At 45.2% G+C, this 27,451-nt stretch overlaps 2 protein-coding genes across 3 annotated transcripts in view; one reads left to right on the top strand and one right to left on the bottom strand.

Moving 5' to 3' along the window:
* Window positions 1-571: 571 nt before the first annotated feature.
* RPA3 (replication protein A3) lies at window positions 572-11,473 on the bottom strand. Of its 2 annotated transcripts, XM_073629551.1 has the most exons (5): window positions 11,279-11,473; window positions 10,346-10,420; window positions 4,519-4,627; window positions 1,190-1,251; window positions 572-1,090 (listed from the first exon to the last, which is right to left on the bottom strand). In XM_073629551.1, the coding sequence occupies exons 1-4, from the start codon at window positions 11,375-11,377 to the stop codon at window positions 1,229-1,231; spliced, it is 306 nt and encodes a 101-aa protein (XP_073485652.1). In that variant the 5' UTR covers window positions 11,378-11,473; the 3' UTR covers window positions 572-1,090; window positions 1,190-1,228. The 2 variants fall into 2 exon arrangements, with proteins under 2 accessions (XP_073485652.1, XP_073485651.1); XM_073629550.1 differs by lacking the exon at window positions 1,190-1,251 and having other exon boundaries at window positions 11,279-11,471.
* Window positions 11,474-11,517: 44 nt separating this feature from the next.
* UMAD1 (UBAP1-MVB12-associated (UMA) domain containing 1) overlaps window positions 11,518-27,451 on the top strand; it is a 29,179-nt gene continuing 13,245 nt past the window's right edge. Inside the window, exons 1-2 of the mRNA XM_073629549.1 lie at window positions 11,518-11,933; window positions 17,716-17,824. Of these exons, the coding sequence (XP_073485650.1) occupies window positions 17,743-17,824 (82 nt within the window). The 5' untranslated portion in view covers window positions 11,518-11,933; window positions 17,716-17,742. The remainder of the gene's footprint in view (window positions 11,934-17,715; window positions 17,825-27,451) is intronic.

Genomic DNA, 27,451 nt, shown 5'->3' with positions numbered 1-27,451 from the left:
CCCCCCTTTCATTCAGCTACAAAAAAATAATCAAAAAGAAAAGTTGGGACTTTAAATTCAACCCTTCATTCAGCTGTCAGGGTGGAAGCCCAAATACAGCTCATTACTTCCCAACCACTCCTTAACCTGCTATTCACTGCACCCTTATTTGGCAAAGTTTTACCCAATCAGGGCTTACCATGCAGTGCATTGTGGTGCACACGGCAGGCGAAAATCCCACCGGGCACCCCGCAAATGCAGACATTTGGCCTGAACATCGGCAGTTCGGGAAACTCCTCCTCAGCTTAAACTGTTTGCTCAACTCGGATTGAACTAAGGGCAGATGAATTCCACAAAGTAAAGTGCTACATGAATCATTTGCCCTCGCTCAAGAATGCCAGGGTGGTGTTTTTTTTTTTAAAGTGATTTCTCAACAAAATAAAGCATGGCAACATGACAGTGAATTCGGTTTAAATATTAAAATTGAATCAAAAAGTGTTTTTTGGTGCTCAGATGCAGTGAAGAGACACTTTAATGTATACAACACTTCTGATATTTTAGAGGGAAAAAAAAAAACAGCCTCACCAGGAAAAACAAAAAAATTATTTTTATTAAAAAAAAAAATACTACCCAACTTAAATTCAGTAACAGTAGCAAGGCTTGTTGCATTTCATTTTCACACATCATGGAGAAAAGAATGCCATGTTTATGCCAAAAAAAAAATCTGCCAAGGAGATAAATCATTTGTGGATATTCTCAGCACGCTCCCTTGTGATTGTGGACAATTTGTAAATATTACAAATCTCATATTTGAGGGGCCATCAATCCATCTACATTACAGACTGGACTATAAACACAAGTGGTGACGTTATCCAGTGGAGTCTGTTAATCATCCTTTAGATTCGAGGATCTGGCGATTCGATGTAACATTGTTCTGGAAAGCAGACAACCTGCTTTGGCCAGTTAGTTGCTGCAACTCTGAAACCACCTGAGACAGGAAACGTATTGTTTTGTTCAAATCTTGAAAGTTATTCCGCCCCTTTGAGTCCAAATGGATAATATTGTGGAAATTCATGAATTATCTTCAATGCTTCATCATAAAGCCCCAGATCTGAAAGAGAAATGCAGACAAGATTGTCCAGGGTTAAAATGTAAAAAGTAGTCAAGCAGATCCAAAGACTATCTTACCAAGAAATCTAGAGTTAGTTACCTGCTAACTCCATTTCCATTAATCTTCCAGGACAGCAATCTACCATGGACTCATGTACTGTCCTGGAAGATGAAATGGGAAAATACACTACGCAGTTTATGGACACCTCACCTATTAAACCTGTATGAACACACATACATGAAACTGTCAATTAACAGGGTCATATTGCCAAAAAAAAAAAAATAGCCTGGTCATAAGGAAGGGGTAAATCTTCCAAACGGTCAAGTGGTTAACAAGTACCGATACTCTTTAACCCCTTGGCAGCAGCCCTACGCAAACATGCAGTCTCTCACAGGGCTGCATATTGACATTAATTGCCCTCAATACACCTGTGCCAACAGCAGGCACGCTCGTGGTACAGTTGGCATCACTTTACTGAAAGCTCCTGATCACTCCTTGCGATTGGAGTTTTTAAACCACATGACCACTGCAATTGCCGATTACAGCAGTCATGCGATCTTAACCACTTCCGGACCGCCCATCATTTTACATCAGCTGTTTGAAGAGGGGTATTGTTATGGCAGCACCTAGTTGCCATAACCCTGGTATACTCTTCTTCAGTGAGACAAAAAAAAAAAAAAAGTGAGAAAAAAAAAAAAGTCTCCTCGGCAGATTCGCCACGAGATCACTTTTATCGGCGGCAGGAGAGGGGCCACGCAGGACATGGAGACAAGTGGAGGGGAAGATGCCGTAAGGCGTAAGATTATTTTTCTATAAAACCACAAACTTTACTGTTTTTTTTTTTTTTTTTTTTTAAATTAAAAAAAATAAGCGTTTCTAATACCGCTGCACACAGTGTGACAAAGTACATTTTTTTTTTTTTATGGGCTCAAATCGCATAGCACAAAAAAAAAAAAAAGAAAGATTAAGTATTTTTTTAGCAAAAAAGATTAAACTTGAAACCAACAAGTGTCAAATAAAAAAAAAAAAATAAGTTTTTTTTAAGTGGTTAAGCTTTTACAGACCAAAGTTCATTCCTTTGAACTAAGAACAAAACGTTACAATGTTTAAACCTCGTGCACACTGGATGTTTTTTTACAGCAGCTGTTTTTGGCTTCAGACTTTTTTTTCTACAGTCAAACTCCCCATCATGTTATTGCACACAGCTTTTGGCTGGGGTGTTTTTTGCCAAAAAAACAAAAAAAAAACCAAACACTAGTGGGTTCTGAGAGGAGTCTTTCAGCTGTAAAAACACACTAACGTAAGAAAAAAAAAAACACTGATAAACACCACTAACCAGCGTTTGACTTTTTGATCCATGAAAAATAAAAAAATAAAAATGCTGTATTTAATTGGCGTAAAACACGCACTTTTTTTCCCCCCTTAATCAGGGGAAAATCGTGGGTGTGTGTTATACGCCGATCCCCGCCGATTGTGAGCGGAGCAAGCGCCGCCATACACAAAGCCGAGTTTACTCGGCTCCTCTCGCAGTCCCGCCCCTATGATGGACATAACACAGGTCCAATGGCGGGACTGGGCATGACTGAGCGGAGCAAGCACTGCCGACATACACAAAGCCGAGTGTACTCGGCTAGTCTCGGCTCCGCTCAGTGGTAGGGGCGGGACTGCGAGAGGAGCAGAGTACACTCTGCTTTGTTTGTCGGCGGCGCTCGCTCCACTTCCAATCAGCAGAGATTGGCTCCAATTTTAAATTCCTGCAATGAGGCTGCAAAGACACTGGGCAAGGCATTTAAATTAAGTTTTTTTCCCTCAAACTTCCCTCCAACTTGGGGTGCGTGTTATACGCCGGTAAATAAAAACATGGAAAACCCCCTAAAAACACAACAGCAAAAACATTGAAAAACTTACTGCAAAGCTACTGGCATTTTTATAATGTTATTTTAACATCCAGTGTGCATGAGGCCTTAAACCTGACAAAACCAAGTTCATCTTTCTGGAAAAAACAAAACAAAAACAAAACACACACCAGCATGTATTTTTACTGAAAAATGCGCATTTATTTTTCACAGGAGCCAGCAGAACGCTGCCCCCACAATCAGGGGGTCGCAGGTGCAATGTCAGGCTCCTGCAGGCACTGCCTACATCTCTGTAGTTTGAGCTGTAGGTGGAAGACAGAACTTGCAGTTTGTTTATTCACAGATCCCTGTCAAGGAATATGGAGGCTGTGCAGGTCTCCGCCTGCAAATTTCAAATGCGACAGCGGTTGCGGGCACGAGGTCCCCCCCCTCCCACTGTTACGGGGAAGGGGGCTGTTTGATGAGAGGGAGGTTTGCTTGAACATGTTAAATATTACACCTTGTATGAGGCATGTGGGTGAGTATGTTGGGCTAAATGGTAAAAATTAGGGTAAGAAAAAACAGAATAAATATATATATATATATTCTCCATAGATAATGATAAAAAATAGTAATGGTATAAAGGTTTATTGGCATAGGTATTTGGACCAGATACAATCAAAAAGAAAAAGAACACATTTGAGACTGTACAATGTATATGCATTCCTGTAACTGTACAACTAATTTATGAACCCTGCTTGTCCATATATCGCTGCTAACATGTTTTACTATGGTCTCAAATGTGTTCTTTATCTTTTTGATTGTATCTGGTCCAAATACCTATGCCAATGGTGTTGAGTTATTCACTTTACGGTCAACACAGAGGACAAGGGGGCACTCTTTACGACTGGAGGAAAAGAGATTTCATCTTCAAATACGGAAAGGTTTCTTCACAGTAAGAGCTGTGAAAATGTGGAATAGACTCCCTCCAGAGGTGGTTCTGGCCAGCTCAGTAGATTGCTTTAAGAAAGGCCTGGATACTTTCCTAAATGTACATAATATAACTGGGTACTGACATTTATAGGTAAAGTTGATCCAGGGAAAATCCGATTGCCTCTCTGGGATCAGGAAGGAATTTTTTCCCCTGCTGTAGCAAATTGGAGCATGCTCTGCTGGGGTTTTTTGCCTTCCTCTGGATCAACTGTGGGTATAGTATTGGGTATATTGGATTGTACGTTTTTTTTTTTTTTTATGGTTGGACTGGATGGACTTGTGTCTTTTTTCAACCTGACTAACTATGTAACTATGTAACTATATTTTTTCTTACCCTAATTTTTACCATTTAGCCCAACATACTCACCCACATGCCTCATACAAAGTCCCGCTTCTGTCCCCCCATTTTGTTGCATATATTTGGGATGGAGGCATGTTGGTGCTCTTCTGCAAAAACAGTGTGGATTGGTCACAACCCCCCTAGAGGGTGAAAATAGTCTGGGGCTTCATATCTTCACAATTCCAAAACATGGAACAAAAATGTAGGCAGATGATTTCTATAAGAAGCTTGTATATATAAAAATGCAGTCATCCACTTACCAAAAGAGCCAACATCCTCCCGGAATGGGATGTAGGAAATGCCCATTATTGTTGCCTTTGGGGTAACTTTTCCAACAACTTCTATAACTCCGGATAACTCTTCATCCAACTTTGTAAAAAAAATAAAAAATATATAGGTTATGTTCTCTAGCAAGAAACAGATTCCATAATAATTAGGTTACCAAAAAAAAAAATAGATTAGTGCGCTGCAAATTGTATTATTCCTATTTCTCCTTGCTGGAAGCTGCCATTTTGCTGAAGCCCAGAGCCCCTAAGCAGCAGTAGATCTTTAGGCTGTCAGCAGATCGCCCTCTACAAATAGTGCCAAAAAAGGAGAGCAACCGAGAATGTGCAGAGCAAGGTGAGACAGCACATTACTGGATTTTAACCACTTCAATACAGGGCATTTTCACCCCCTTCCTGCCCAGGCAAATGTTCAGCGCTGTAACGTTTTGAATGACGCGAATCCCCGGCGGACACGCGCACTGGCTCCTCTGACGCGCACCCCTAATACCACTGGGAAGCCGAGGACATCATATGCGCCCGCCCAGGATGGGAGATCCCATCTGCGGACATATGTCTATGAGCGGGTTGGGAAGTGGTTAAACAGTAGACACTTTAATGTTTTACACAGCTATAGCTGCAAAAAGGAGAAGCTCCAGTCTCCTGTGAAAAAAAAAAAAAAAAAAAAAAAAAAAAAAAAAAAAGTGTTTCTTTTGGTGGTGGTTAACAACCACTGCTATATCTCTCTCTCTCAGAAAAAAAAAAAAAAAAAAAAAAAAAAAAAAAAAAAAAAAAAAACACCCCTGTTAGACGTAACGGTATTTCCAGGAACCTTCCAGGACAGCTACTTGAGAGATGATTGGCTTTACAGGAAAGAGACTCTAGATTAGAAATCCTTCTCCCTGACGTAATAGCTAAAAGGATGGATAACTTCAAATAAATCATTTTCAGGGAAGCCTCATGCAAAGGCTCAAAAGGAGTCCTTGTTAGTGCATTTAATACTAACGACAGATCCCAGGGAGGAATATGTTTGATGACCTTGGGAGCATGTCTAGATCTTGCTGAAAGGAACCTCCTTACTAAAGGATCCTCCCCTAGTCTTCTCTCTGTAAACAAAGATAGGGCAGCAATCTGAACCCTAAGGGTGCTGACAGAGAGGCCCATTTCCACTTTCCACTGCAAAAAATACAAAATACAGGGAGTGGAAAAAGAATCTAAACCAGTTTTCCTTTGCCAGGAAATAAGTTTTCCAAACTTTCCCATAGATTCTTCTTGTGCCCAACTTACGGCTGTCCAGGATAGTTTGAATAACCTTCTCTGAACACCCCCTTAACTGTAGGTTGCGCCGCTCTGCCTCCAGGCCGTCAATTGGAAGGTCTGAGGGTTTGGATGCATCACCGATCCCTGATGGAGCAGATCCTTCCGAACTGGTAGGGGCCAAGGAGGATCCACAGAGAGGGCCTTCAGAGAGGAGAACCAACTCCTCCTGGGCCACCAGGGGGTAATCAGAACCACTTCAGCCCTGTCCTGAATAATTTTCCAAACCACTAGGGGTAAGAGGGGAAAAGGTGGGAAGGCGTAAGCCAGAGTGAAATCCCACGGGAAGCATAAAAGCATCCGTCCCCAAAGACTGTCTCTCTCTCTCTCCAGAGAGAAGAACGCCGGCAGTTTTCTGTTGAGACTGGAGGCAAAAAGATCCACTGTGGGAAGACCCCATCTTAGCACCACCTCCTGGAACGTTCTTTAATCTAGTTCCCAACCACTGGAACTGATGCTCACCCTGCTCAAATAGTTCACCAGCATATTTTCTGACCCCTTGATGTGGACTGCCCTGACTGAAGTGGCATTGACCTCCGCCCAGGACAAAATCTGCTGTGTTGAAGACAGAAGTGACTGAGCGAGTGCCCATTTGCTTGTTCAGGTACACCACCGTTGTGGCATTGTCTGAGAAGATTTATTGGACTTTTGAATAGACCCTAAAGTTCCAGAGACACAAGAGCCTTCCCCACAGCTAGAAGTTCTCTGAAATTTGACTCCCTGGGCCTGCCAATCCTGTGAGTGAACACCCCAACCCCAGACTGGCAGCTGTGGTACTTTTTACCGGGGAATGTCGTGCCCAATCCTTCCCTCCCTGCAGATGTTCTCGTTACTCCCAACAGGAGAGATCGAGAAACTTCCCTCCTGGTAGTTGTACCAGCTGATCCAGAGAATCCTTCCTGCAATGCCAATAGAGTAAAAGAATAGCCTGAAGGGGTCTGGAGTGGAGCCCAAGGGACCCCTGTAATGGCTGCAGTCATCAACCCCAGCCACTGCATGATCCGCCGAAGGGAGGTCTGAGGGAGCAACTTGAAGGCCTGCACGGAGAGAAGAATTTTCAAAATCTTCTCCTCGGGAAGGAAAATCTTTTGGACAACAGAGTCTATTAAATAACCCAGGAAAATTATGCTCTGGGAGGGTACCAGGCAAGACTTTTGCTGGTTGACCCTTCCACCCTAATTTCTGAAAGGTCCGCAAAACCAACTGCAGATCCTGAACAAGGGACTCTGTCCCAAGCAAAAATCGTCTAGATAGGGGACGATCAATACACTTTGAATCCGAAAATAAGCCATGACTTCGGCCATGATTTTTGTAAAAATTCTCGGTGCTGCCAAGACCAAAAGGAAGGGCATTGAACTGCCAGTGAGATGGCTCGTTTCCCATGAGAACTGCAAACCTGAAGAACCTTCGGTGACTCTGGCAGACTGGAACACGAAGATAAGCATCCTGCAGATCCAGGGTCACCAGGAAGACCCTTGGCAACAACAGATTCTTTACCGAATAAATGTTCTCCATTCGGAAACGTCTGTAAACTATGCATTTGTTCAGGACGCTTAAAATTTATGACCTTACGAAAGCCGCCGGAAGCTTTCTTGACCAGAAAGAAGCGAGAATAAAATCCCCGGGAACATCTGAATTTCCAGGACAGGAAAAATAACCCCCCCTGTTTCCCACACAGAAAGCAGATTTATCATGGCTTGCCGTCTCTCTTGATCTTTCGGCAGGTGGATAAGTAAAAACCTTTGGGGAGGAAGAATTTTGAATTCCAACCTGTAACCCTTTTCCAATGTTTGAATAAAGGAATTGTCAGAAATCTCTGCCCATTCCTTCATGAAATGGCACAATCTTCCTCCTACCCCTAACCTGGCCTCACTGGGGATCTTTGGAAGGGGCTGAAGGAGCAAGAGCCTTTTTTGCTCGTCTTTGTTAAAAGACCATTTCTTTTTTGTCTGCAGCTTGTTGGCTTTAAAATTAGTCCTGTTTTGGAAGCCACAAAAAGGCCTCTTATTCTGGGAGTTCATTCCTTTGGGAAGAAGGGAATAGTTTACTCTTCTCAGAGGAACGAGCTAGAACCTCCTCTAAGGAGGTACCGAACAAGAGCTTGCCTTCAAATGGAATGCCGCAGAGTTTATTCTTGGAGGCAAGATCACCTTCCCAAGATTTAGGCCACATAGCTCGCCTAGCTGAATTAATGATTAGAAGCCCTGGCTGCAGATTTTACTGAATCTGCTGCTGCATCAGCCAAGAAGGCAACTGACTTGGCAATGAGAGGGAGGGACTCCCCAATCTCTTCTTTGGGGGTGTCGGATGAAAGAAGATCATCCAGACGCTGAACCCATACGTCTAAATTTCTAGTCACACAGGTGGATGCTACCGCCAGACCTAAAGAAAACAGCTGAGGCATCCCAGGCTTTACGTAGCAATGAGTCGGCCTTTCTATCCATTTGAAATTTAAGGACCCCAGAATATTCAAAAGAAAGATCTCATCTTTTGGACACCTGCGACATAGGGCACTAGGACACTTAAAGAAACCCTCCTCAAACTCAGACTGAAAGGGAAATCTTCTTGTTTCCCCTGGATTGGAACAACCTCTTTTCAGGTTCTTTCCATTCAGACAGCATCACGTCCCTAAGTGACTGGTGTACCGGGAAGCTTTTGATTTCCACCCCTGTAGACCCCCTTATACCTGTCATTAAGTGAACGAAAGGAGTCCACTACCTCCTTCATAAAAGACATTAACAACTTAAAAGAGGAAGATTCTGAACTAACTTTGGGTAGAATACAATCCTCACAAAATAGTTTTTTTATAACTATCAGAAAGCCTGGCCCTACAGTTCCCACATTTCTTCTTTACCGGTTTGGCCTAGAAAAAAAAAAAAAAAAAAAAGCAGAAACAAGGACCATAAATAAAAAGGTTCCATACAAAAAAAAAAAAAAAAGTCTCCTGCTGTAGGGCTATCCACAGACAAGGGCTTACCTTGGGGGCAGTATGGGACCCGGACGCTGCCGCTAGTTCAATGCGAGCGGACGCTCCATCCTCAGACCTGTCCTCAAGCTCCATGAAGCCAGCAGAGATCGATTGTAGAGAAGACTGCTGCCGTACCGCAAACAGCTCTTAGATGGGCGTTTAGCAGACTACTCCCTGCAGCATGTTCTCATTGTCTCCATGCCGTGCTTCCTTAAGAAAAAAAAACAGTGTCCAGAAGTACGTCATGTGACTTCCAGTTCCGACGCCACCTTGCCGTGTCACTGGAAGTCTTCTGACGCCACCTTGGTACACCGTAATGAAGCCTTAGGAGGACACAGTGCCGCACAGCAGTGCTGGAGAAAAAATAAATAATGGAGGGAGTTGCCACTACTCACATCACCAGGTAGGCAAGTAACCTTTAGAAATGGGGAACCCTTCTGGTAAAGTACAGACTATCACCCAGGACTTGGCCACAACTAGTCCTGGATGAAACCAAAGAAGGTGGGGGTCCACCAACCACAGTTACCAGACCCCAAGAAAACAAAAAACATGTCTGTGCTCCTGGAGGGTCTGGAAACACAAAACAACTGAGGGTCAGAGGAAAGGGAGGGGCCTTTTAAATTGTATCTGATTTGTGTTTCCTGTAGAAGGCGGAGCCAATCATCTCTCAAGTAGCTGTCCTGGAAGGGGGAGGGGAGAAAAAGTATAACATTTTAGGTGCAGCATGATGGCTTAGAGCGGTAGTAAACCACAGCAGAAAAAGGAAGATACATGTAAGACAAAGGCACAATGTGCTAGTATACATCACATACTAGCACATTATGAAATACTTTAGAACACAGCCCTTCAAGCGGTCCCCAGCCTTTCTTCTGGGTTTGCGGGCTCTGGTCCTGGTAACGAAGTGGTCTATACAGCTTAATACACAAACTGTTAAAATCCCTTTCATATACGCAGTGAAGTCACAGGCCTGAAGTGATACAGAGATGAAACAAATCCCCCTACATAAGTTGTACTTGTTTATCTGCAGTCTACATCTATTTAAAGGTCCAGAATGTATGCAGCTTTTCTGAGCTGTCAGGAAAAAAAAAAAAAAAAAAAAAAGGCGAGGAGAGGGAGCTGAAATTACTCTGCAGAGCTCAGTGAGGAAAGCTCAGAGAGCTGAGTGGAGGGAAGAGACAACCGCCTCCCTTCACCCAGGAACATAGCTGTGGCTGTCAATCACAGGCTGTGTGATGAAGCACCCCCCCCCCCCCCCCCATCATCACCTTTTTTCTCTCGGTGTCAGGAAAACCTGTCAGAAGCGACTCATGCAGATAGAGGAAGGAGGCAGCGGACAGAAATGACACTTATTGCTCTGGACTGAGACAAGTACACACTATAAGGGGATATGCTTTGTTCAGGTCTGAGGTTTACAACCACTAGAACTGATCATTCTCAGATTGTGAGGAGTGAAGGACATTGTGTAGAAGCCATAAAGGCCAATCCAGGGACACCAGATGAGTGAAGATGAACGTGTTCCCCATAACACCGGGTACTTACTGGTTCTGATAACTCCACCGTTGTGCTCTTGCCGGCCCCATCAGAGAGGACAAAGGACGACCCTGAAGGGTGGACCTGAGGGGGAAACAAGAAATTATTTACTTTCCTGCAGTGGATCATCTGCCAATTGTTATTTGCTTTTACACTTGCAGGGTGGGGAGCTACAGTCAGGAGGGGCCCCGGTGGAAGGAGGGGGGGGAGCCCCGGCTACAGTCTGGAGGGTGATCCCAGGTGGAAGGAGGAGAGGGTGATCAGCTACAGTCAGGGGGGGCCCCAGTGGAGGGGGGGGTGATCCCCGGCTAGTCAGGAGGGGCCCCCGGAGGAAGGGGAGGGGACCGGCTACACTCAGGAGGGGCCCCGGTGGAAGGAGGGGGGGGAGCCCCGGCTACAGTCTGGAGGGGCCCCGGTGGGAGGGGGGGGGGCCCAGCTACAGTCAGGAGGGGCCCCCGGGGAAGGAATGGGGGGAGCCCCGGCTACAGTCAGGAGGGGCCCCGGTGGAAAGAGGAGGGGGGAGCCCCGGCTACAGTCAGGAGGGGCCCCGGTGGAAGGAATGGGGGGGAGCCCCGGCTACAGTCAGGAGGGGCCCCGCTGGAAGGAAGGGGGAGGGGAGCCCCAGTGGAAGTAGGGGGCCCCATAGAATAAATGAGGACACTGCTGTCACCAGCACAGCGATAACCTAACAGACTCCCCTCCATTCCCTGTCTGTGTCTCCAATATAGAGCATCACCTTCCTTCCCCAACAGGAAGTGAGGAAATCTCCCCAATGGGGTCACCCCAAGAAAACCCTGACAGGGCCCTGTACATAGCTCTTTGTGTGGTGAGGAGAGATCCGCGGACATTATATAGCGGGCACACAGCCCGGACATTCTAGAAGAGACGTCACAGGCCTCTCTGTGAGGAGAATATACGGAGGAGAGGGGGGGGGGGACTGACCTTCTCCACACGGCCCACGAAGCACACGGGCTGTCCTATGTACCGGGCCAGCATACTTGTGTTGATCCGGGCTCTGCCCACCTCGTGGATGTCCCCCATCGCTTCCCACAACCTCTCACACTGCCTGACAGGCTCTGGCGGGAACGCGAAGCCTCGACCAATCAGCAACCCTCTTAGCGCGGTGTCTCACATTCTTGGGCCAATCACAGACGACAACGCAAACTGCCAGCGAGCACGTGCTGTAAGAGCGGGGGAATAGGCATAGCCGACTATACGGGCTAATCGCCAATCAGCGTGCGCGCGCAGGTACGGTCAAGAAGCCGTAGGTTCCACCTTTGTACCTGGCAAACAGAACTTTGCCTTTCAGAAAAAAAACCCACAAAAGTGATTGCGGTATTAATAGAGCAAACGTATGAGGACAGAGGGCTACTTGTGAAATAAAAAAAAATTGATTTAACGTAGGAACCATGGAGACCCGGAACGAGCGATACGAGGCTTAAGGGAAGAATTTCGACGGTGGACATTCTGGGCGGGGCGTGGCAAATGGAAAGGGTGACGTTGTGGTGGGTGGGTCTTGTGAGTGACAGTACAAGAGGCGGGGTTATAGTCCTGGCAGTACATAGTGGAGAGAGGAGCTGACCTACCTGTCTGGGAGGTAAGTAGAAGAATCTCTAATATCCTTTCAGGAGTCAGAATTGATGGGATAAACCCCACCCCTCTCCACCAATGAGGGGAGGAGTTACCTGCGTGTGTTGTGCTCCTCACTCAGTGTTCACAGCCCTGGCAACACAACACCCCCTCCCCCACACAGGTCTGTGAATATAGGGGCACCCCTCCCCCACACAGGTCTGTGAATATAGAGGAACCCCCTCCCCCACACAGGTCTGTGAATATAGGGGCACCCCTCCCCCACACAGGTCTGTGAATATAGGGGCACCCCTCCCCCACACAGGTCTGTGAATATAGAGGAACCCCCTCCCCCACACAGGTCTGTGAATATAGGGGCACCCCTCCCCCACACAGGTCTGTGAATATAGGGGAACCCCCTCCCCCACACAGGTCTGTGAATATAGGGGCCCCCTCCCCCACACAGGTCTGTGAATGTGGGGCACCCCGTAACTCTGTCACTGCCAGGCCCATTTTTTGCGGAGGGGTTTTTTTTTTTGTTTATATCTATAAAAAAGATTGTTCTGGGCCTAAAGATTACTTAAATCCCCCCAAACATGATCTATTTTCTGAAAGCAGAGACCCTACAGAATAAATTAGTGGTTGCACCAGCATTTTATGTCACACGATATTAGCGCAACAGTTCTATGCTAAAGTGAATTTTCGGCCACACAAACACGATATGTTGCTCAATTTTTTTTTTTTTGTGTATTATAAAAGACGAAAGGTTGCGCCGAGTAAATAGATACCCCACGTGTCAAGCCTTTAAAATTGTGTGCGCCTGAGAAACCGCGACAAGCTGCGGTCCCCTACATTGTCCATAGGTGACGCTATAAAAGCTCCTACAGGTCATCGGTGTAGAGTGAAAGGTGAATAACGGGTGTAGAATTATCGCTCTCATTCTGCCGTCCGCGGCCATATGTAACGTGTTGCGCAGTCAATGTCTTGGCGCACGGGCACTCCCGATGTCTGCATTTACATTCATAAATGAGTGTATGTGGGAGTGGGTGGGCTCAAAAAATTTTGGGCTGAAATTTGAAGTGTTTGGATGTAACTTTTTTTTTTTCCACACTTTTTTGTTTGTTTTTTGCACTTAACATTTTTTTTTTCATCACATAAGAGACAAAAAGTCCCATATGTGACGCACTTTTTGGTGACGGGCTCTCTATAAATGAGGCAACGGTTCTTAAAAGACCCCCCCCCCCCGATGTCTCACTTGTCCTCTAATCAAGCGAATGGAACGCAGATTGCATTCCATTAGCTTCGACCCAGTAATGATGTTTAAGGCCTGATTCACATCTATGGCATTTTTAGTGCTTTTTGCAGATTTGCACTACAGAACGTGTTCCATAGGAAACCATGGTAAATGGACTGCAGTGCAAATCTGCAAAATGCAAAAAGCACTAAAAATGCCACAGGTGTGAATCAGGCCTTACACATCACTTCCCGGGTCAGTAACAAGAAGGAGAGATCAGCCAATAGATGTTCATTGGTCTCCCCTCCCCTCCGCCATGCTCATCCTAGGTCAGCCAATGGGTCTGCAGAGCCCAGGAAACATGGGGGGGGGGGGGGGGGGCACACATGGGTGAAGGCGTCCTTAACTGGGGTGTGTGGAAGTGATCAGCCCCCCCTGATCGCTTCCATTTGACAGTTGCTTGCAAGAAATAAAAATCCACCCAATGTAGATTTTATGTTGGTGGCAGTGAAAGGGTTAAACTTTGGACAGTTGATGACAGCTCTCCCTATCCCCAATTTTATATCCCCCCCCCCCCCCAATAATGTTTCCTTAGTGACCTTATAAACAGTCGGAGAGGGAAGGAGTTATTTACAGAACTTTGTACACTAAGTTTGCAGTGGGACCCCTCAACTTGTATGAATAAACAACAAAAGGGGGGTATCGCTGCCTGAGAACCCGCGCTCCCAGGACTGGGCGGTGTATGAGGGACTAGTGGTTTCCATGGCAACTACTGCCCTTTTTAGGTACAATGTGGGAGCGGTTTTCCTTGCAACACTTCATAGCAAACACTGACACCAGTCCCCGTCATTAGAGGGACGAATATGATGTCCCTCCAGCCTGGAGAAGGGTGGAAGACGGCAAACGGTCATTAGGATTTAATACATACCCAATATCACTGCTGAGGACCCGCTGACTCTGTGCTGGTTACATCACATTCTCACTGTGTGCTCCCAGGGGTGTCATTACAGTGCAACTAAAGGCATTTTGTTTTTTAACGTTTTAGAGTGGAGAGGGATTAGAACCCCTGTCAGTTTTTATTGCCGTCTGTGTCCCTGTTAGGGAGAGTCGCCCTCTTGCTTTGTCCTGTTTACCATTGTCATTAAAGAGGAAGTAAACCCTGATGGATTTACTTCCTCTTTGTTTCCCTGCAAAGGTAAAGCATAATAGTAGCTCATTATGTGTCACTTACCTGACACAGGAGCCTGCGATGTCACCGCTGTCCCCTCTGCTACGGAGCGTCCATCTTCTTTCCCCTGTTGCCGGGCCAATAGGAGAGAGGAGCGGAGCCTCATTCATGCGCAGTAGGGTCCCGGCGTGAAGCCGTAAGGCTACACTGCCGGGTTCCCTTACCTGCAATGGTGGCGGCATGCTCCCGACAGCTGATGGAAATATCAGCTGCGGTGCCGTCATTGCTGGACTCCAGGACAGGTGAGTGTCCTATTATTAAAAGCCAGCAGCTGCAGTATGTGTAGCTGCTGACTTTTAATTTTTGCAGCGGTAAGCGGACCTCTGCTTTAACTTTGGATAGTAAAACATTTTTTTTTTTTTTTCTGCCAGTAAATGTCTTATACAGCCCACTTCCTTTTTCTTGTCTGGTAAAAAGGCCTAGGCTTATGACATCATGCACAGCTCACTCTCCTGAGAGTTTGCCAGGAAGGGAGGGGGGATGAGCCATAAGAGGGCCAATGAGAGCTGCAGAGCTGGAGGTGTGCCTCTATGTAAATCCAGGAAGTGAACAGGGAGCCTCTTCAGCTGCCCACAGTGGAGAGAGATTTCTGCAGCATATTTAGCAAGTACGGAATCGCAGTATATATATAAAATAATATGCAAAGCGGTTGGAGGGAAGCTTCAGAATGGCAAAGATGTTTTCATTACAAATTATGTGAGCAGACAAAGTTTTGCCTATAGTTCTACTTTAACTTCAGAAGGAGGACCACACAACCTTCTCTGTTCAATAGATAGATACATAGGGGTTGATTTACTAAAGGGAAAAAGACTGTGCACTTTGCTAAGTGCAGTTGCCCTCTTCAAGAGCAGTTGCTCCAGAGCTTGGTAAGGCTCGGTTCACACTAGGACGACTTGTCAGGCGACCTAGTCGCCTGACAAGTAGCGTCCCATTCTGTACAATGGAACCGTTCTAAGGGGAGCGACGCAAGTCGCTCCGACTTAGAAAAAGGTTCCTGTACTACTTTGGGGGCGACTTGCATAGACTTTTATACAGAAGTCGTTTTGCAAGTCGCTGCGGAAGTCGTTTGCAGGTCGCCTCGCTGAGGCGACCTGCAAGTCGTGCCGCCCCTGTGTGAACCGGGTCTGTATGAGCAGAAGCTCTGCTGACTTCTATCATCCAATCATGTGCAAGCAAAAATTCAGTTTTTTTAATTTCCCTTGCATGTGATTGGGTACTTTTTGCAAAGTGAAGCCTTACCTCATTTACTAAGCTCTGGAGCAATTGCACTTGCAGAGGGCAACTGCCCTCTGCAAAGTGCACAGTTTTTTTGCCTTTAGTAAATCAACCCCTTAGTTTAGAGTGATAATTATATGTAGCACTACTCCTGTAGGAGTCGCAGAAATTTTGCCCAGGTCTTCCCCAAACTTCAGCCGTGCAGCCAGACACACAACAGGCTCGTTCACTCTTCCTCCAAAAAACAGTCTAGGGGATGTTGCTTTTGTTGTTTTTATTCTTGGAGAACTTGGGTAGGGATGAGGGAAGTGGTGGAATACTCCCACGATCAGAACTCCTGTGTATCCCCGAAAATAAGCCCTACCCGAAAAATAAGACCTAAGCGCAATTATCGGGGAGGGCTGCAATGTAATCCACACTGACATAAGGTGCAGTGTGCCCCCCCCCCCCCCCCCCCGCAACGATCATTCAAAATACCCCATCCACAGCCACCACTGACCCTGCCGGAGGTCTTCTCCTCTCCTCCCGGCTGACGTCTGCGCCCCCCTCCCTCTGCAGTGCTCGGAGCCGGCTGACGTCAGCGGGAATCTCGGAGCGGAGAAGAAAAGCTCAGGCAGGTTACATGATCGCCGAGGGCTGCTGCAAAAAGGTACTTCTCATAAAACAGCCACAAAGGGAGACAAACTGCACCCAACACCAGCACAATCCTCCCACAAAACGGACTACATAATCTTAAAAGTACTTTAACCAAGATGTTTTTTGGGGGATTAAAACTATGTCAAAATACTGATACTAATAAGACATCCCTCGAAAATAAGCCCTAGGGTCTTTTTTGTAGCCAAAATGAATAGCCGGTCTTATTTTCAGGGAATCGCGGTATGTACTACTGAGGACTTATTCTTCCTTTCTTGCTTAAAGCGGGATTCCGGCCTTAAAAAAAAAAAAAAAATTAAGAGTCAGCAGCTACAAACACTGTAGCTGCTGACTTTAAATAAGTACTTACCTGTCCTGGGTGCCCGCGATGTCGGCCGCCCGAGGCCGACCCGTCCCTCGGCTCTCGGGTCCCGGCACCACCATCCTAGGTAAGGGAAACAGGCAGTGGAGCCTTGCGGCTTCACTGCCAGTTTCCTACTGTGCACGCGCGAGCAGCGCAGCGTTCTGTGAATGGCCCCGTGGTGTTCTGGGAAAACATACAGTTCCCAGAAGACAATGGGGCCGCTCACTGAGAAGAACACGCCGCGGAAAAGGAAGAGGCAGATTAGGAAGACTGCCTAGCAACAAGGGTTAAGGTAAGTTTAAAAAATATTTTTTTTCCAAATGTTTTTTTTTTTATTTATTTTAGGATTTTTGGTGAATTTTTTTTTTTTTTAGGGTGGCCCTCCACTTTAAAGTGGTAGTAAACTCTGTTACACCATTTGTACCTACAGGAAAACCTATAATAAGGCTTATCTGTAGGTACTGCAAATATCTCCTAAACTTGCACCGTTTAGGAGAAATTCAGAGTGTTTGCAGCCGGTGACATTTTTATACACGTTTTGCACACGCTTTTAATCGCTCTACCATTGAACTATATTCACACCTCACCATCAGTCCCTGAAGAAGAGGTTTCATTACTTACAACCTTGAAACGCGTCGGGCCTTCCTGTCTCCGCCCATTGCTTGGACAGTTGTGTTTGGTGTTTTTCAGTATCGTTGTACCAGATATACACCTACTCTCTTTGCTACCATCTGACCCTATTTGCACCCATCTCTTTTATATTTGTCAGGTTTTAACTTTTTGTAATAAATTTATATTTTTGATTCAATTATTGTTTGAAGACTCCTGCCTTTTAAAGTCCCACGAGAGGAAAATTTCCCATTGAACTATATTAGAACGCATGTTTTGATGAAACTGTATCAAAGTTGCAGCATGCAGGACTTTGATGCTCTTTCATCAAACCACACGTTCTAATAGAGTTTAATGGTAGAGCGCCAAAACTAACCGCACACATATGTGAAACGGCCCTTGGTGAGAATGCTGCTGGTACTTTAGTGGCTCTCACTTTGTGTTCCACATCTGCCTGTCAGACTTTTGAAAACTTCTTTTACTGACCTGGAAGAGAAATAACAGCCTCCCTTTCCCTTCCGCTGTAGATAAGAGGCCAATATAATATCCCAGAGATGTTCAACTTCTTCAGGAAAGGTCAAGAGGCCAAGAAGAGCCCAACACAGGACAAAGAGTCCGATGGGTTTGTCTTCCTGGGTGAGTAGATCCTGGATGGATGCATTGTGTTACCTTTATGGCTCTTTGCACATCACACATCCCTACACATGTACAATCCAACCTGATGATCTATTAATACTGCCTACATGTATTCAGTGTGTATATCTGCCATGCTGATCCACTGCTTCAAGGCACTGCCCCTGAGAAAGTCTATTGATCAGCAGTTCTGGCTTCACTGGGTTACATGCTGATTTTGAGCTGGAGACTTAGAAGGGGACAAAAGCAGAGATAGCCAGGCAAGTAGTATTTTCAGAAGGATCCCATCAGTGGGAGGAATAGTGACCCATTGCTGGTATCAGTTGCCCCATGGTTGGTGTCAGTGGGAGGAATAGTGGGGTTGATTTACTAAAAATGAAGAGTGCATGGCTTCAAGAATCTTCTACCTGTGTCTAATGTAATTATATGATCATAGAGTGATTTCATAGTTATAAGTATAGATGGATAGTCTATTAAAGCCAAATATATGTATCGTGAATATCACTACACGCCAGATATGTTTGCACTTAATGTTATTTCTTTTTTTTTTATTCAAGTTATAACAATTGTCATATTGTTACAGCGTCAACATGCTACCGTAACCATTTTATGTATGCACCAATTATTCAATAAAACCTTGTTTGATTTAAAAAAAAAAAAAATGAAGAGTGCAAAATCCGGGGGAAGCTCTGCACGGTAGCCAATCAGCTTCTAACTTCAGCTTGTTCAATTAAGCTTTGACAAAAACAAGACAAAAAAAAAAAGATGGAAGCTGATTGGTTTCTGTGCAGAGCTGCACCAGATTTTGCACTCTCCAGTTTTAGTAAATCAACTCCAGCGTCCTGTATTTGGTATCCGTGAGAGGAATGAATGAATGATGGATTTGTAAAGCGCTGCAAATGCGAACTGAATCGCCTCAAGGCGCTGATGCGTTTTGTGCTGTCATCTTCTTAGAAGAGGTAGGTCTTGAGTCTTTTCCTGAAGGCCAGATGGTTTCCTTCCATGCGGATGTGAGTAGGAAGAGTGTTCTATTGCCGAGGTCCCTGGACTGCGAATCTTTGTTCTCCCTTTGCTTTGTAGCGGTATTTGGGAATGAGGAGGAGGTTTTGGTTAGATGATCGCAGATTGCGATTGGGTGTGTAGTGTTTTGTTTTCTCTCGGAGGTATTGAGGGGTGTTACCTTGTATGTATTTGTGGGTGAGGCAGAGGGTCTTGAATGTGATCCGATTCTTTACGGTTAGCCAATGTAGGCTCCTCAGGGATGGGGAGATGGACTCCCAGGGTTTTTTTCCTGTTAGCAGTCTTGCCGCCGCGTTTTGGATGGCCTGTAGGCTGATATTGGGGTAATCCTATGTAGAGCGAGTTTGCGTAGTCAAGTCGGGAATTGATGATGATTGTTCCAACTACTGCTGCTTTGTCCTCTTCTGGGATGAAGGGAATAAGTCTGCGTAGCAGGCGGAGGAGATGGTGAGATCCGCTAACTACTGATCCTATTTGTGCATCCATTGTCATTTCTGAGTCAAAGATAACTCCGAGACTCTTGGCTTTGGTGCTCGGGGAGATGGTCTGTCCAAAGATGGTGGGAGGTGTCCATGGAGTCTTGGTTTTGGGATTTTGGTTAGCGTGTAGGAGAAAGAAGTTCTGGTTTTGATCCGTTGAGTTTGAGGGAACTAATGGTCATCCAGTCATCTATCAAAGTGAGGCATTTCTCTAATTGCTGATGGTGGCCTTTTTGTCCGGTGATGCGAAAGTAGATTTAGGTGTTGTCAGCGTATGAGTGGAAGCAGAGGTCTGATTTTTTTTTTGATGATTTTGAGGAGAGGGCGGATGTAGATGTTGAATAGCACTGGTGACAGGAGTGAACCCTGAGGGACTCCACAGGAGATTGTTCGGGTTTCAGAGGTGAATGTTCCTAGTTTCACTGTCTGAGAGCGATTCTCTAAGAAGGATGCAAACCATTTTAGACTAGAATCTGTGGCTCCTGCTACTTCTGTGAGGCGGACAAGTAGAGTATTGTGGTCCACTGTATCAAATGCTCCACTGAGGTCTAACAGTACTAGGAGGCATGATTCTCCATCATCTGCTGCTTCGAGGGCATCAACCCATATTTTTAGAAGTGCGGTTTCTGTGCCATGGCCTGGGCGGAAGCCTGATTGTAGAGTGTCCAGAAGTTGATGCGTGTCTAGGAGGAATAGTGCCCCATTGTTGGTATCAGTGAGAGGAATAGTGCCCCATTGTTGGTATCAGTGAGAGGAATAGTGCCCCATTGTTGGTATCAGTGAGAGGAATAGTACTCCTTTGTTGGTGTCAGTGAGAGGAATAGTGCCCCATTGTTGGTGTCAGTGAGAGGAATAGTGCCCCATTGTTGGTGTCAGTGAGATGAATAGTGCTCCATTGTTGGTATCAGTGAGAGGAATAGGAACAATGGGGCACTATTCCACTCACTGATACCAACAATGGGGCACTATTCCTCTCACTGATACCAACAATGGGGCACTATTCCTCTCACTGATACCAACAATGGAGCACTATTCCTCTCACTGATACCAACAATGGGGCACTATTCCTCTCACTGATACCAACAATGGGGCACTATTCCACTCACTGATACCAACAATGGGGCACTATTCCTCTCACTGATACCAACAAAGGGGCACTATTCCTCTCACTGATACCAACAAAGGGGCACTATTCCTCCTAGACACGCATCAACTTCTGGACACTCTACAATCAGGCTTCCGCCCAGGCCATGGCACAGAAACCGCACTTCTAAAAATATGGGTTGATGCCCTCGAAGCAGCAGATGATGGAGAATCATGCCTCCTAGTACTGTTAGACCTCAGTGGAGCATTTGATACAGTGGACCACAATACTCTACTTGTCCGCCTCACAGAAGTAGCAGGAGCCACAGATTCTAGTCTAAAATGGTTTGCATCCTTCTTAGAGAATAGTGCCCCTTTGTTGGTATCAGTGAGAGGAATAGTGCCCCTTTGTTGGTATCAGTGAGAGGAATAGTGCCCCTTTGTTGGTATCAGTGAGAGGAATAGTGCCCCATTGTTGGTATCAGTGAGAGGAATAGTGCCCCATTGTTGGTATCAGTGAGTGGAATAGTGCCCCATTGTTGGTATCAGTGAGTGGAATAGTGCCCCATTGTTGGTATCAGTGAGTGGAATAGTGCCCCATTGTTGGTATCAGTGAGAGGAATAGTGCCCCATTGTTGGTATCAGTGAGAGGAATAGTGCCCCATTGTTGGTATCAGTGAGAGGAATAGTGCCCCATTGTTGGTATCAGTGAGAGGAATAGTGCTCCATTGTTGGTATCAGTGAGAGGAATAGTGCTCCATTGTTAGTGTCAGTGAGAGGATTAGTGCTCTGCCATTGGTATTGGTAGCAGAAGTTGTACCCCGTTGTTTGTTTTTTTTGTTTTTTTTTTTGTTTTTTTTTAAGATGGTGTTTATTGAATTTCTAAATTTTACAAAACACAAGTATCATAACCATAAACTTTTACATCTTTTTACACTCCTGTGCAATTCACATATACAGTACAGTATATCCATTACAAAGTGCAGCCTGGTTATATAATATCCAGCTGTCTGAAAAGAGTATACATAATAAGACCTGGTCTAACAGGAGCCCAGCTGGGTTAAATAGTACTGATAAGTTGGTCCAAGACCCCCAAATGTTCTCAAAACTTTTTGGAGACCTTCTAGTAATGTATGCATGTTGGTTCATTGGGAGAGCAGAATTGATTAGCGGTTTCCACTCCGAGGTTGGTGGAAAGGATTTCTTCCAGGTGATTAAAATACTTGTGTTGGTGTAAAAGTAAAGTATACGTAGTCGTTTTTTGGTATGAGAGCTAACCAGTAGGTCCTCCATCAGCCCCATCAGACAGACCCGCGGGCACTGAATACTTGGGAGATCCATAGCCAACTCAATAAATTGGCGCACCTGTGACCAGAAGCCTTGCATTTGGGGGCTTAACTAAAAGGCATGAAAGAAGTCCACTTCTTGACCACATTAAACGAAAACAAAGAGCAATATGTCTAGTCCCATTATACAGTGCCTTGAAAAAGTATTCATACCCCCTGAAATTTTCCACATTTTGTCATGTTACAAACAAAAACGTAAATGTATTTATTGGGATTTTATGTGATCGACCAACACAAAGTGGCACATAATTGTGAAGTGGAAGAAAAATGATAAATGGTTTTTAAAAATATACAAATAAATATGTGAAAAGTGTGGGGTACATTTGTATTCAGCCCCCCTGAATCAATACTTTGTAGAACCGCCTTTCACTGCAATTACAGCTGCAAGTCTTTTTGGGGATGTCTCTACCAGCTTTGCACATCTAGAGAGGGACATTTTTGCCCATTCTTTTTTGCAAAATAGCTCCAGCTCTGTCAGATTGGATGGAGAGTGTCTGTGAACAGCAATTTTCAATTCTTGCTACAGATTCTCAATGTGATTTAGGTCTGGACTGTGACTGGGCCATTCTAACCCATGAATATGCTTTGACCTAAACCATTCCATTGTAGCTCTGGCTGTATGTTTAGGGTCGTTGTCCTGCTGGAAGGTGAACCTCCGCCCCAGTCTCAAGTCTTTTGCAGACCCTTCCCATCAACTCTGAACATCTTCCCTGTTCTCTGAAGAATAGCATCCCCACAACATGATGCTGCCACCACCATGTTTCACGGTGGGGATTGGTGTGTTCAGGGTGATGTGCAGTGTCAGTTTACCGCCACACATAGCGTTTTGCTTTTAGGCCAGTGGTTCTCAACTCCAGTCCTCGGGACCCACCAACAGGCCAGATTTTAAGTATTACCTTGGGGAGTTGCAGACTAGAATACTGCAATCACTGAGCAGCAAGTGATATCACCTGTGATGTATTTCAGCTATCTTGCAAACCTGGCCTGTTGGGGGGCCCTGAGGACTGGAGTTGAGAACCACTGTTTTAGGCCAAAAAGTTCAATTTTGGTCTCATCTGACCAGAGCACCTTCTTCCACATTTTTGTTGTGTCCCCCACATGGCTTCTTGCAAACTGCAAACAGGACTTCTTATGACTTTCTTTCACCAATGTCTTTCTTCTTGCCACTCTTCCATAAAGGTCAGATTTGTGGAGAGCGCCACTAATAGTTGTCCTGTGGACAGATTCTCCCACCTGAGCTGTGGATCTCTGCAGCTCCTCCAGAGTTACCATGGACCTCTTGGCTCTTCTCTGATTAATGTTCTCCTTGCCCGGCCTGTCAGTTTAGGTGGACGGCCATGTCTTGGTAGGTTTGCAGCTGTGCCATATTCTTTCCATTTTCCGATGATGGATTGAACAGAGCTCCGTGAGATGTTCAAAGCTTGGGATATTTTTTTTATAACCTAACCCTGCTTATGTGCCATTTTGTGTTTGGTCTATCACATAAAATACGTATTTGGTTGTAACATGACAAAATGTGGAAAATTTCAAGGGGTATGCGCTGTAAATACCTTTTTTTTTTTTTTTTTTTTTTTTTTTTTTTTTTTTCGCTTTTGTAGAAGTGATCACTGTGCCTCTGTTCTCAGCTGCATAAGAGCTGGGGCAGGAGAAGCAACAGCACACTGAGCTTCCCAGTAACATGCTGTGCAGGAAGGGTGTGTCAGGACAAGTCTAATCATTGGAGGAGAGCAGGCTGAATTCTCAGCACATCTAGGGAACTGACCACACTGTGCTGTCATGCCTACTGTGGTCAGTTTTTAATAGGAAAGCACGTGAAGGTTCTTTAAATATTGAGACCTGTATTTCGACAACTTTAGTGCAATGAAAACAGTTCTTTCCTGAAGAAGCCATACGGCGAAACATGTAGAAAAACCAGAATGTGATTACAGTAAACCATTGTCATTTATATAATGCTTTGCATACATTCATGGCCATGAGTATACTGCATGTATTGCTTTTATTGATGTAGTTCATTTAATAAAATTTGTATATATTTTTCTTTTTATATATTTTGTTGTTTTGTATGATTTGCACCTTTAAAGTCCCATTTCTCTTATATGTTCTCTTTTCCTCTAAACGGGATGTTGGTGCCATATCTTGTGTAAAATTTGACACCGATCTCTGACCACATAATCTCCCTTTTTGTATTATGTTAGATAATAAACGTTTGTTATCATTGAGCGAGCCACGGCTCTGTGTGTCCATTCACACATGGAGCAATGGCTCGGCCCTGTCCCTTCCCTCTCCTCATTGGCTGTGATTAACAGTAGTGGGAGCCAATGCCTCCCGCACCTGCCAAAAGCCAATCAGGAGCGCGAGTCCCCGGAGAGGCAAGGCTCTCGTGGACATCGCTGGATCGAGATGGGCTCAGGTAAGTATTAGGGGTTGGTTGTGGGGGGGGGCTGCTGAACACAGAAGGTTTTTTACCTTCATGCATGAAGGTAAAAAAAACCTTGTGCCTTTACAACTCCTTTAGCATTGAGGAAAGAGATCAGATTCTTTGCATATTGTTTTTTGACCAGTAGAGGGCAGCCTTGCAGCTATTCTCAGTAAAGAATAAATGGAAACACGTCAAGGTTTAGGTTTCATGTACAGTAAAGAGACATTCCGGAGCTTTAGAGAGGCTTTATGGCCTGGAGCTGGGTTGGAGCTCAGAAGGCAGTCCAGGGCTAGAAGTGGGTATCTTCATCTGGGGTGGAGCTGAAATCGGAGTTTAGTTTAGCTGCGTCTCTGGAGGCTCCTTTGAATGACTGACATAAAATGACATGGGTCTGTATGCTGTGCATTTTCTACTTGCAAAGTGCAAATTCAAGGAGAGTCCTTCATTAGAAATTCCCTAGAGGCTCAAGTAAAGCTGTATCTTATTGCAGTTTCTTTCTTTGATCGGTGACAGATATTATAACCGTATTGTACACATTGTGAGTGCAGAAGAAGACGGATTCTCTTATGTCAGATCATGTGATTAAATGCCTAGAATTTTGCTGATGTGATAAGCACAGGAGGGAGGCCAGACCAGCATTTTCTCCAGAAGGGTAAGTATTTCACAGTAAGGCCGTTCATATATCTGGGTAGTGATAGTTTTTGGTCCATAAAGCTCCACAGAACCTCCTCTCAGTGGGAGATTTTTATTCTCCCCCCAGGAAATGATTGTCCGACACATGAGCGAGATGAAGCACATGACTTCGTATATTTCATCTAGTACTTGTGCAGTATGACATTACTGTGAGAGCTCGCAGTTTACGCTATGTTACCAAAAGTATTGGGACACCTGCCTTTACATACACATGAACTTTAATGGCATCCCAGTCTTAGTCCGTAGGGTTCAATATTGAGTTGGCCCACCCTTTGTAACTAAAAAAGGGTTCAACTCTTCTGGGAAGGCTGTCCACAAGGTTTAGAAGCGCAATTGTGAGGTCAGGCACTGATGTTGGACGAGAAGGCCTGGATCGCAGTCTCCGCTCTAATTTATCCCAAAGGTTTTCTATCAGGTTGATGTCAGGACTCTGTGCAGGCCAGTCAAGTTCCTCCACCCCAAACTTGTTCATCCATGTCTTTATGGACCTTGCTTTGTGCACTGGTGTGCATTCATGTTGGGGCCATCCCCAAACTGTTCCCACAAATTTGGAAGCATGAAATTGTCCAAAATGTCTTGGTGTGCTGATGCCTTAAGAGTTCGCTTTACTGGAACTAAGGGGCCAAACCCAACCCCTGAAAACCCCCACACCATAATCCCCCGTCCACCAAATGATTTGGACCAGTGCGCAAAGCAAGGTCTATAAAGATATGGATGAGTGAGTTTTGGGTGGTTGAAACTTGACTGGCCTGCACAGAGTCCTGACCTCAATCCAATAGAACACCTTTGGGATGAATTAGAGTGGAGACTGTGAGCCAGACCTTCTTGTCCAACATCAGTGCCTGACCTCACAAATGCGCTTCTGGAAGAATGGTCAAATGTTCCCATAGACACACTCCTAAACCTTGTGGACAGCCTTCCCAGAAGAGTTGAAGCTGTTATACCTGCAAAGGGTCGGCCAACCCATTATTGAACCCTACGGACTAAGACTGGGATGTCATTAAAGTTTGTGTGTGTGTGTGAATATAAATATATATATAATCAGTACAGCCAGGGCTATATTATCACTGCCTTCAGGAAAACGAGGACATGCAAGACAAAAAAGGTGAAAAACAAAGTAAAGAGAAAAATCTAAAAAAAAAAAAAAAAGAAAACCACTACAATGGGCACATGAGCATCGTAATTGGACCACGGAGTAATGTAAGAAGGTGGACTGGTCTTATGAATCACGCTTTCTTTTACATCATGTGGATGGGCGGATGCATGTGCGTCACTTGCCTGGGAAGAGATGGCACCAGGATGAAGTATGGGAAGAAGACAAGCCGGGGGAGGCAGCCTGATGTTCTGAACAATGTTCTGCTGGGAATCCTTGGGTCCTGCTGCTCACGTGGATGGTACCACCTACCCAAACGTTGATGAAGTACCCGCCCTTTATGGAAACAATATTCCCTGATGGCAGTGGCCTCTTTCAGCAGGATAATGCACCCTGCCCTACTGCAAAAATGGTTCAAGAATGAATGAAGAAAGAACACAACCAGTTTGAGGTGTCGACTCAAAATTCTCCAGCTCTCAATCCATCGAGCATCTGTGGGATGTGCTGGAAGTCCGATCCATGGAGGCCCAACCCCACAACTTACAGGACTTGCATAGTTACATAGTTAGGTTGAAAAAAGACACAAGTCCATCTAGTTCAACCAAAAAAAAAATCATACAATCCCATATACAAAATCCTATACTCACAGTTGATCCAGAGGAAGGCGAAAAACTCCAGCAAAGAATGATCCAATTTGCTACAGCAGGGGAAAAAAATTCCTTCCTGATCCCCCAAGAGGCAATCGGATATTCCCTGGATCAACTTTACCTATTAATGTCAGTGTCCAGTTATATTATGTACATTTAGGAAAGAATCCAGGCCTTTTTTAAAGCAATCGACTGAGCTTGAGTTAAAGGATCTGCTACTGCTTTGGTGCCAGATAATACAACCTCATTTCAGAGGTCTAGTGGCATCCATGTCTCAACAGGTCAGGGTTGTTTTGGCATCAAGAGGGGGCAGAAGGGTTGACCTAATCAACGTTAGGAGGGTCATCATAATGTTATTGCTGATCAGTGTATGTGATCACCCTAAGGCCCCTTTCACGCGGGCGGACCGTTCAGGGTTCAGACCTGAACGGACGCTCCATACAGTTCTATGGAGCGACGGATGTCAGAGGTGACATGTCCGCTGACATCCGATCCGCTCCGATTCGCTGAATCCAAACGGATGGAAACCCTATTTTCCATCCGTCTGGCGGATCGGATGTATACGGACAGGTGGTCCGTTTTCATCCGATCCCCCATAGAGGAGAGCGGAGCTCTGACAGGTCCATCCCTGCACAGTGAGCGTCCGGCTCAAAGGGGATCAATGGGGATCAATCCCCCCGCTGAGCAAGGGGGCCTTAAGCAAACCTGTGATTTACAGAAGCAGGGAATCCGCCTCTCCTCAGCAGCATATACTTCCTCAAAGTGATACTAAAGTCTCATTTTTTTTTTTTCTATTAAAATAACAAACATGTTATACTTACCTGTTTTGTGTAATGGTTTTGCACAGAGC

Source organism: Aquarana catesbeiana, linkage group LG05 (assembly GCF_042186555.1).
Source record: "Aquarana catesbeiana isolate 2022-GZ linkage group LG05, ASM4218655v1, whole genome shotgun sequence".
Lineage (NCBI taxonomy): Eukaryota > Metazoa > Chordata > Amphibia > Anura > Ranidae > Aquarana > Aquarana catesbeiana.
This window is presented reverse-complemented; position numbering and strand designations above follow the sequence as displayed.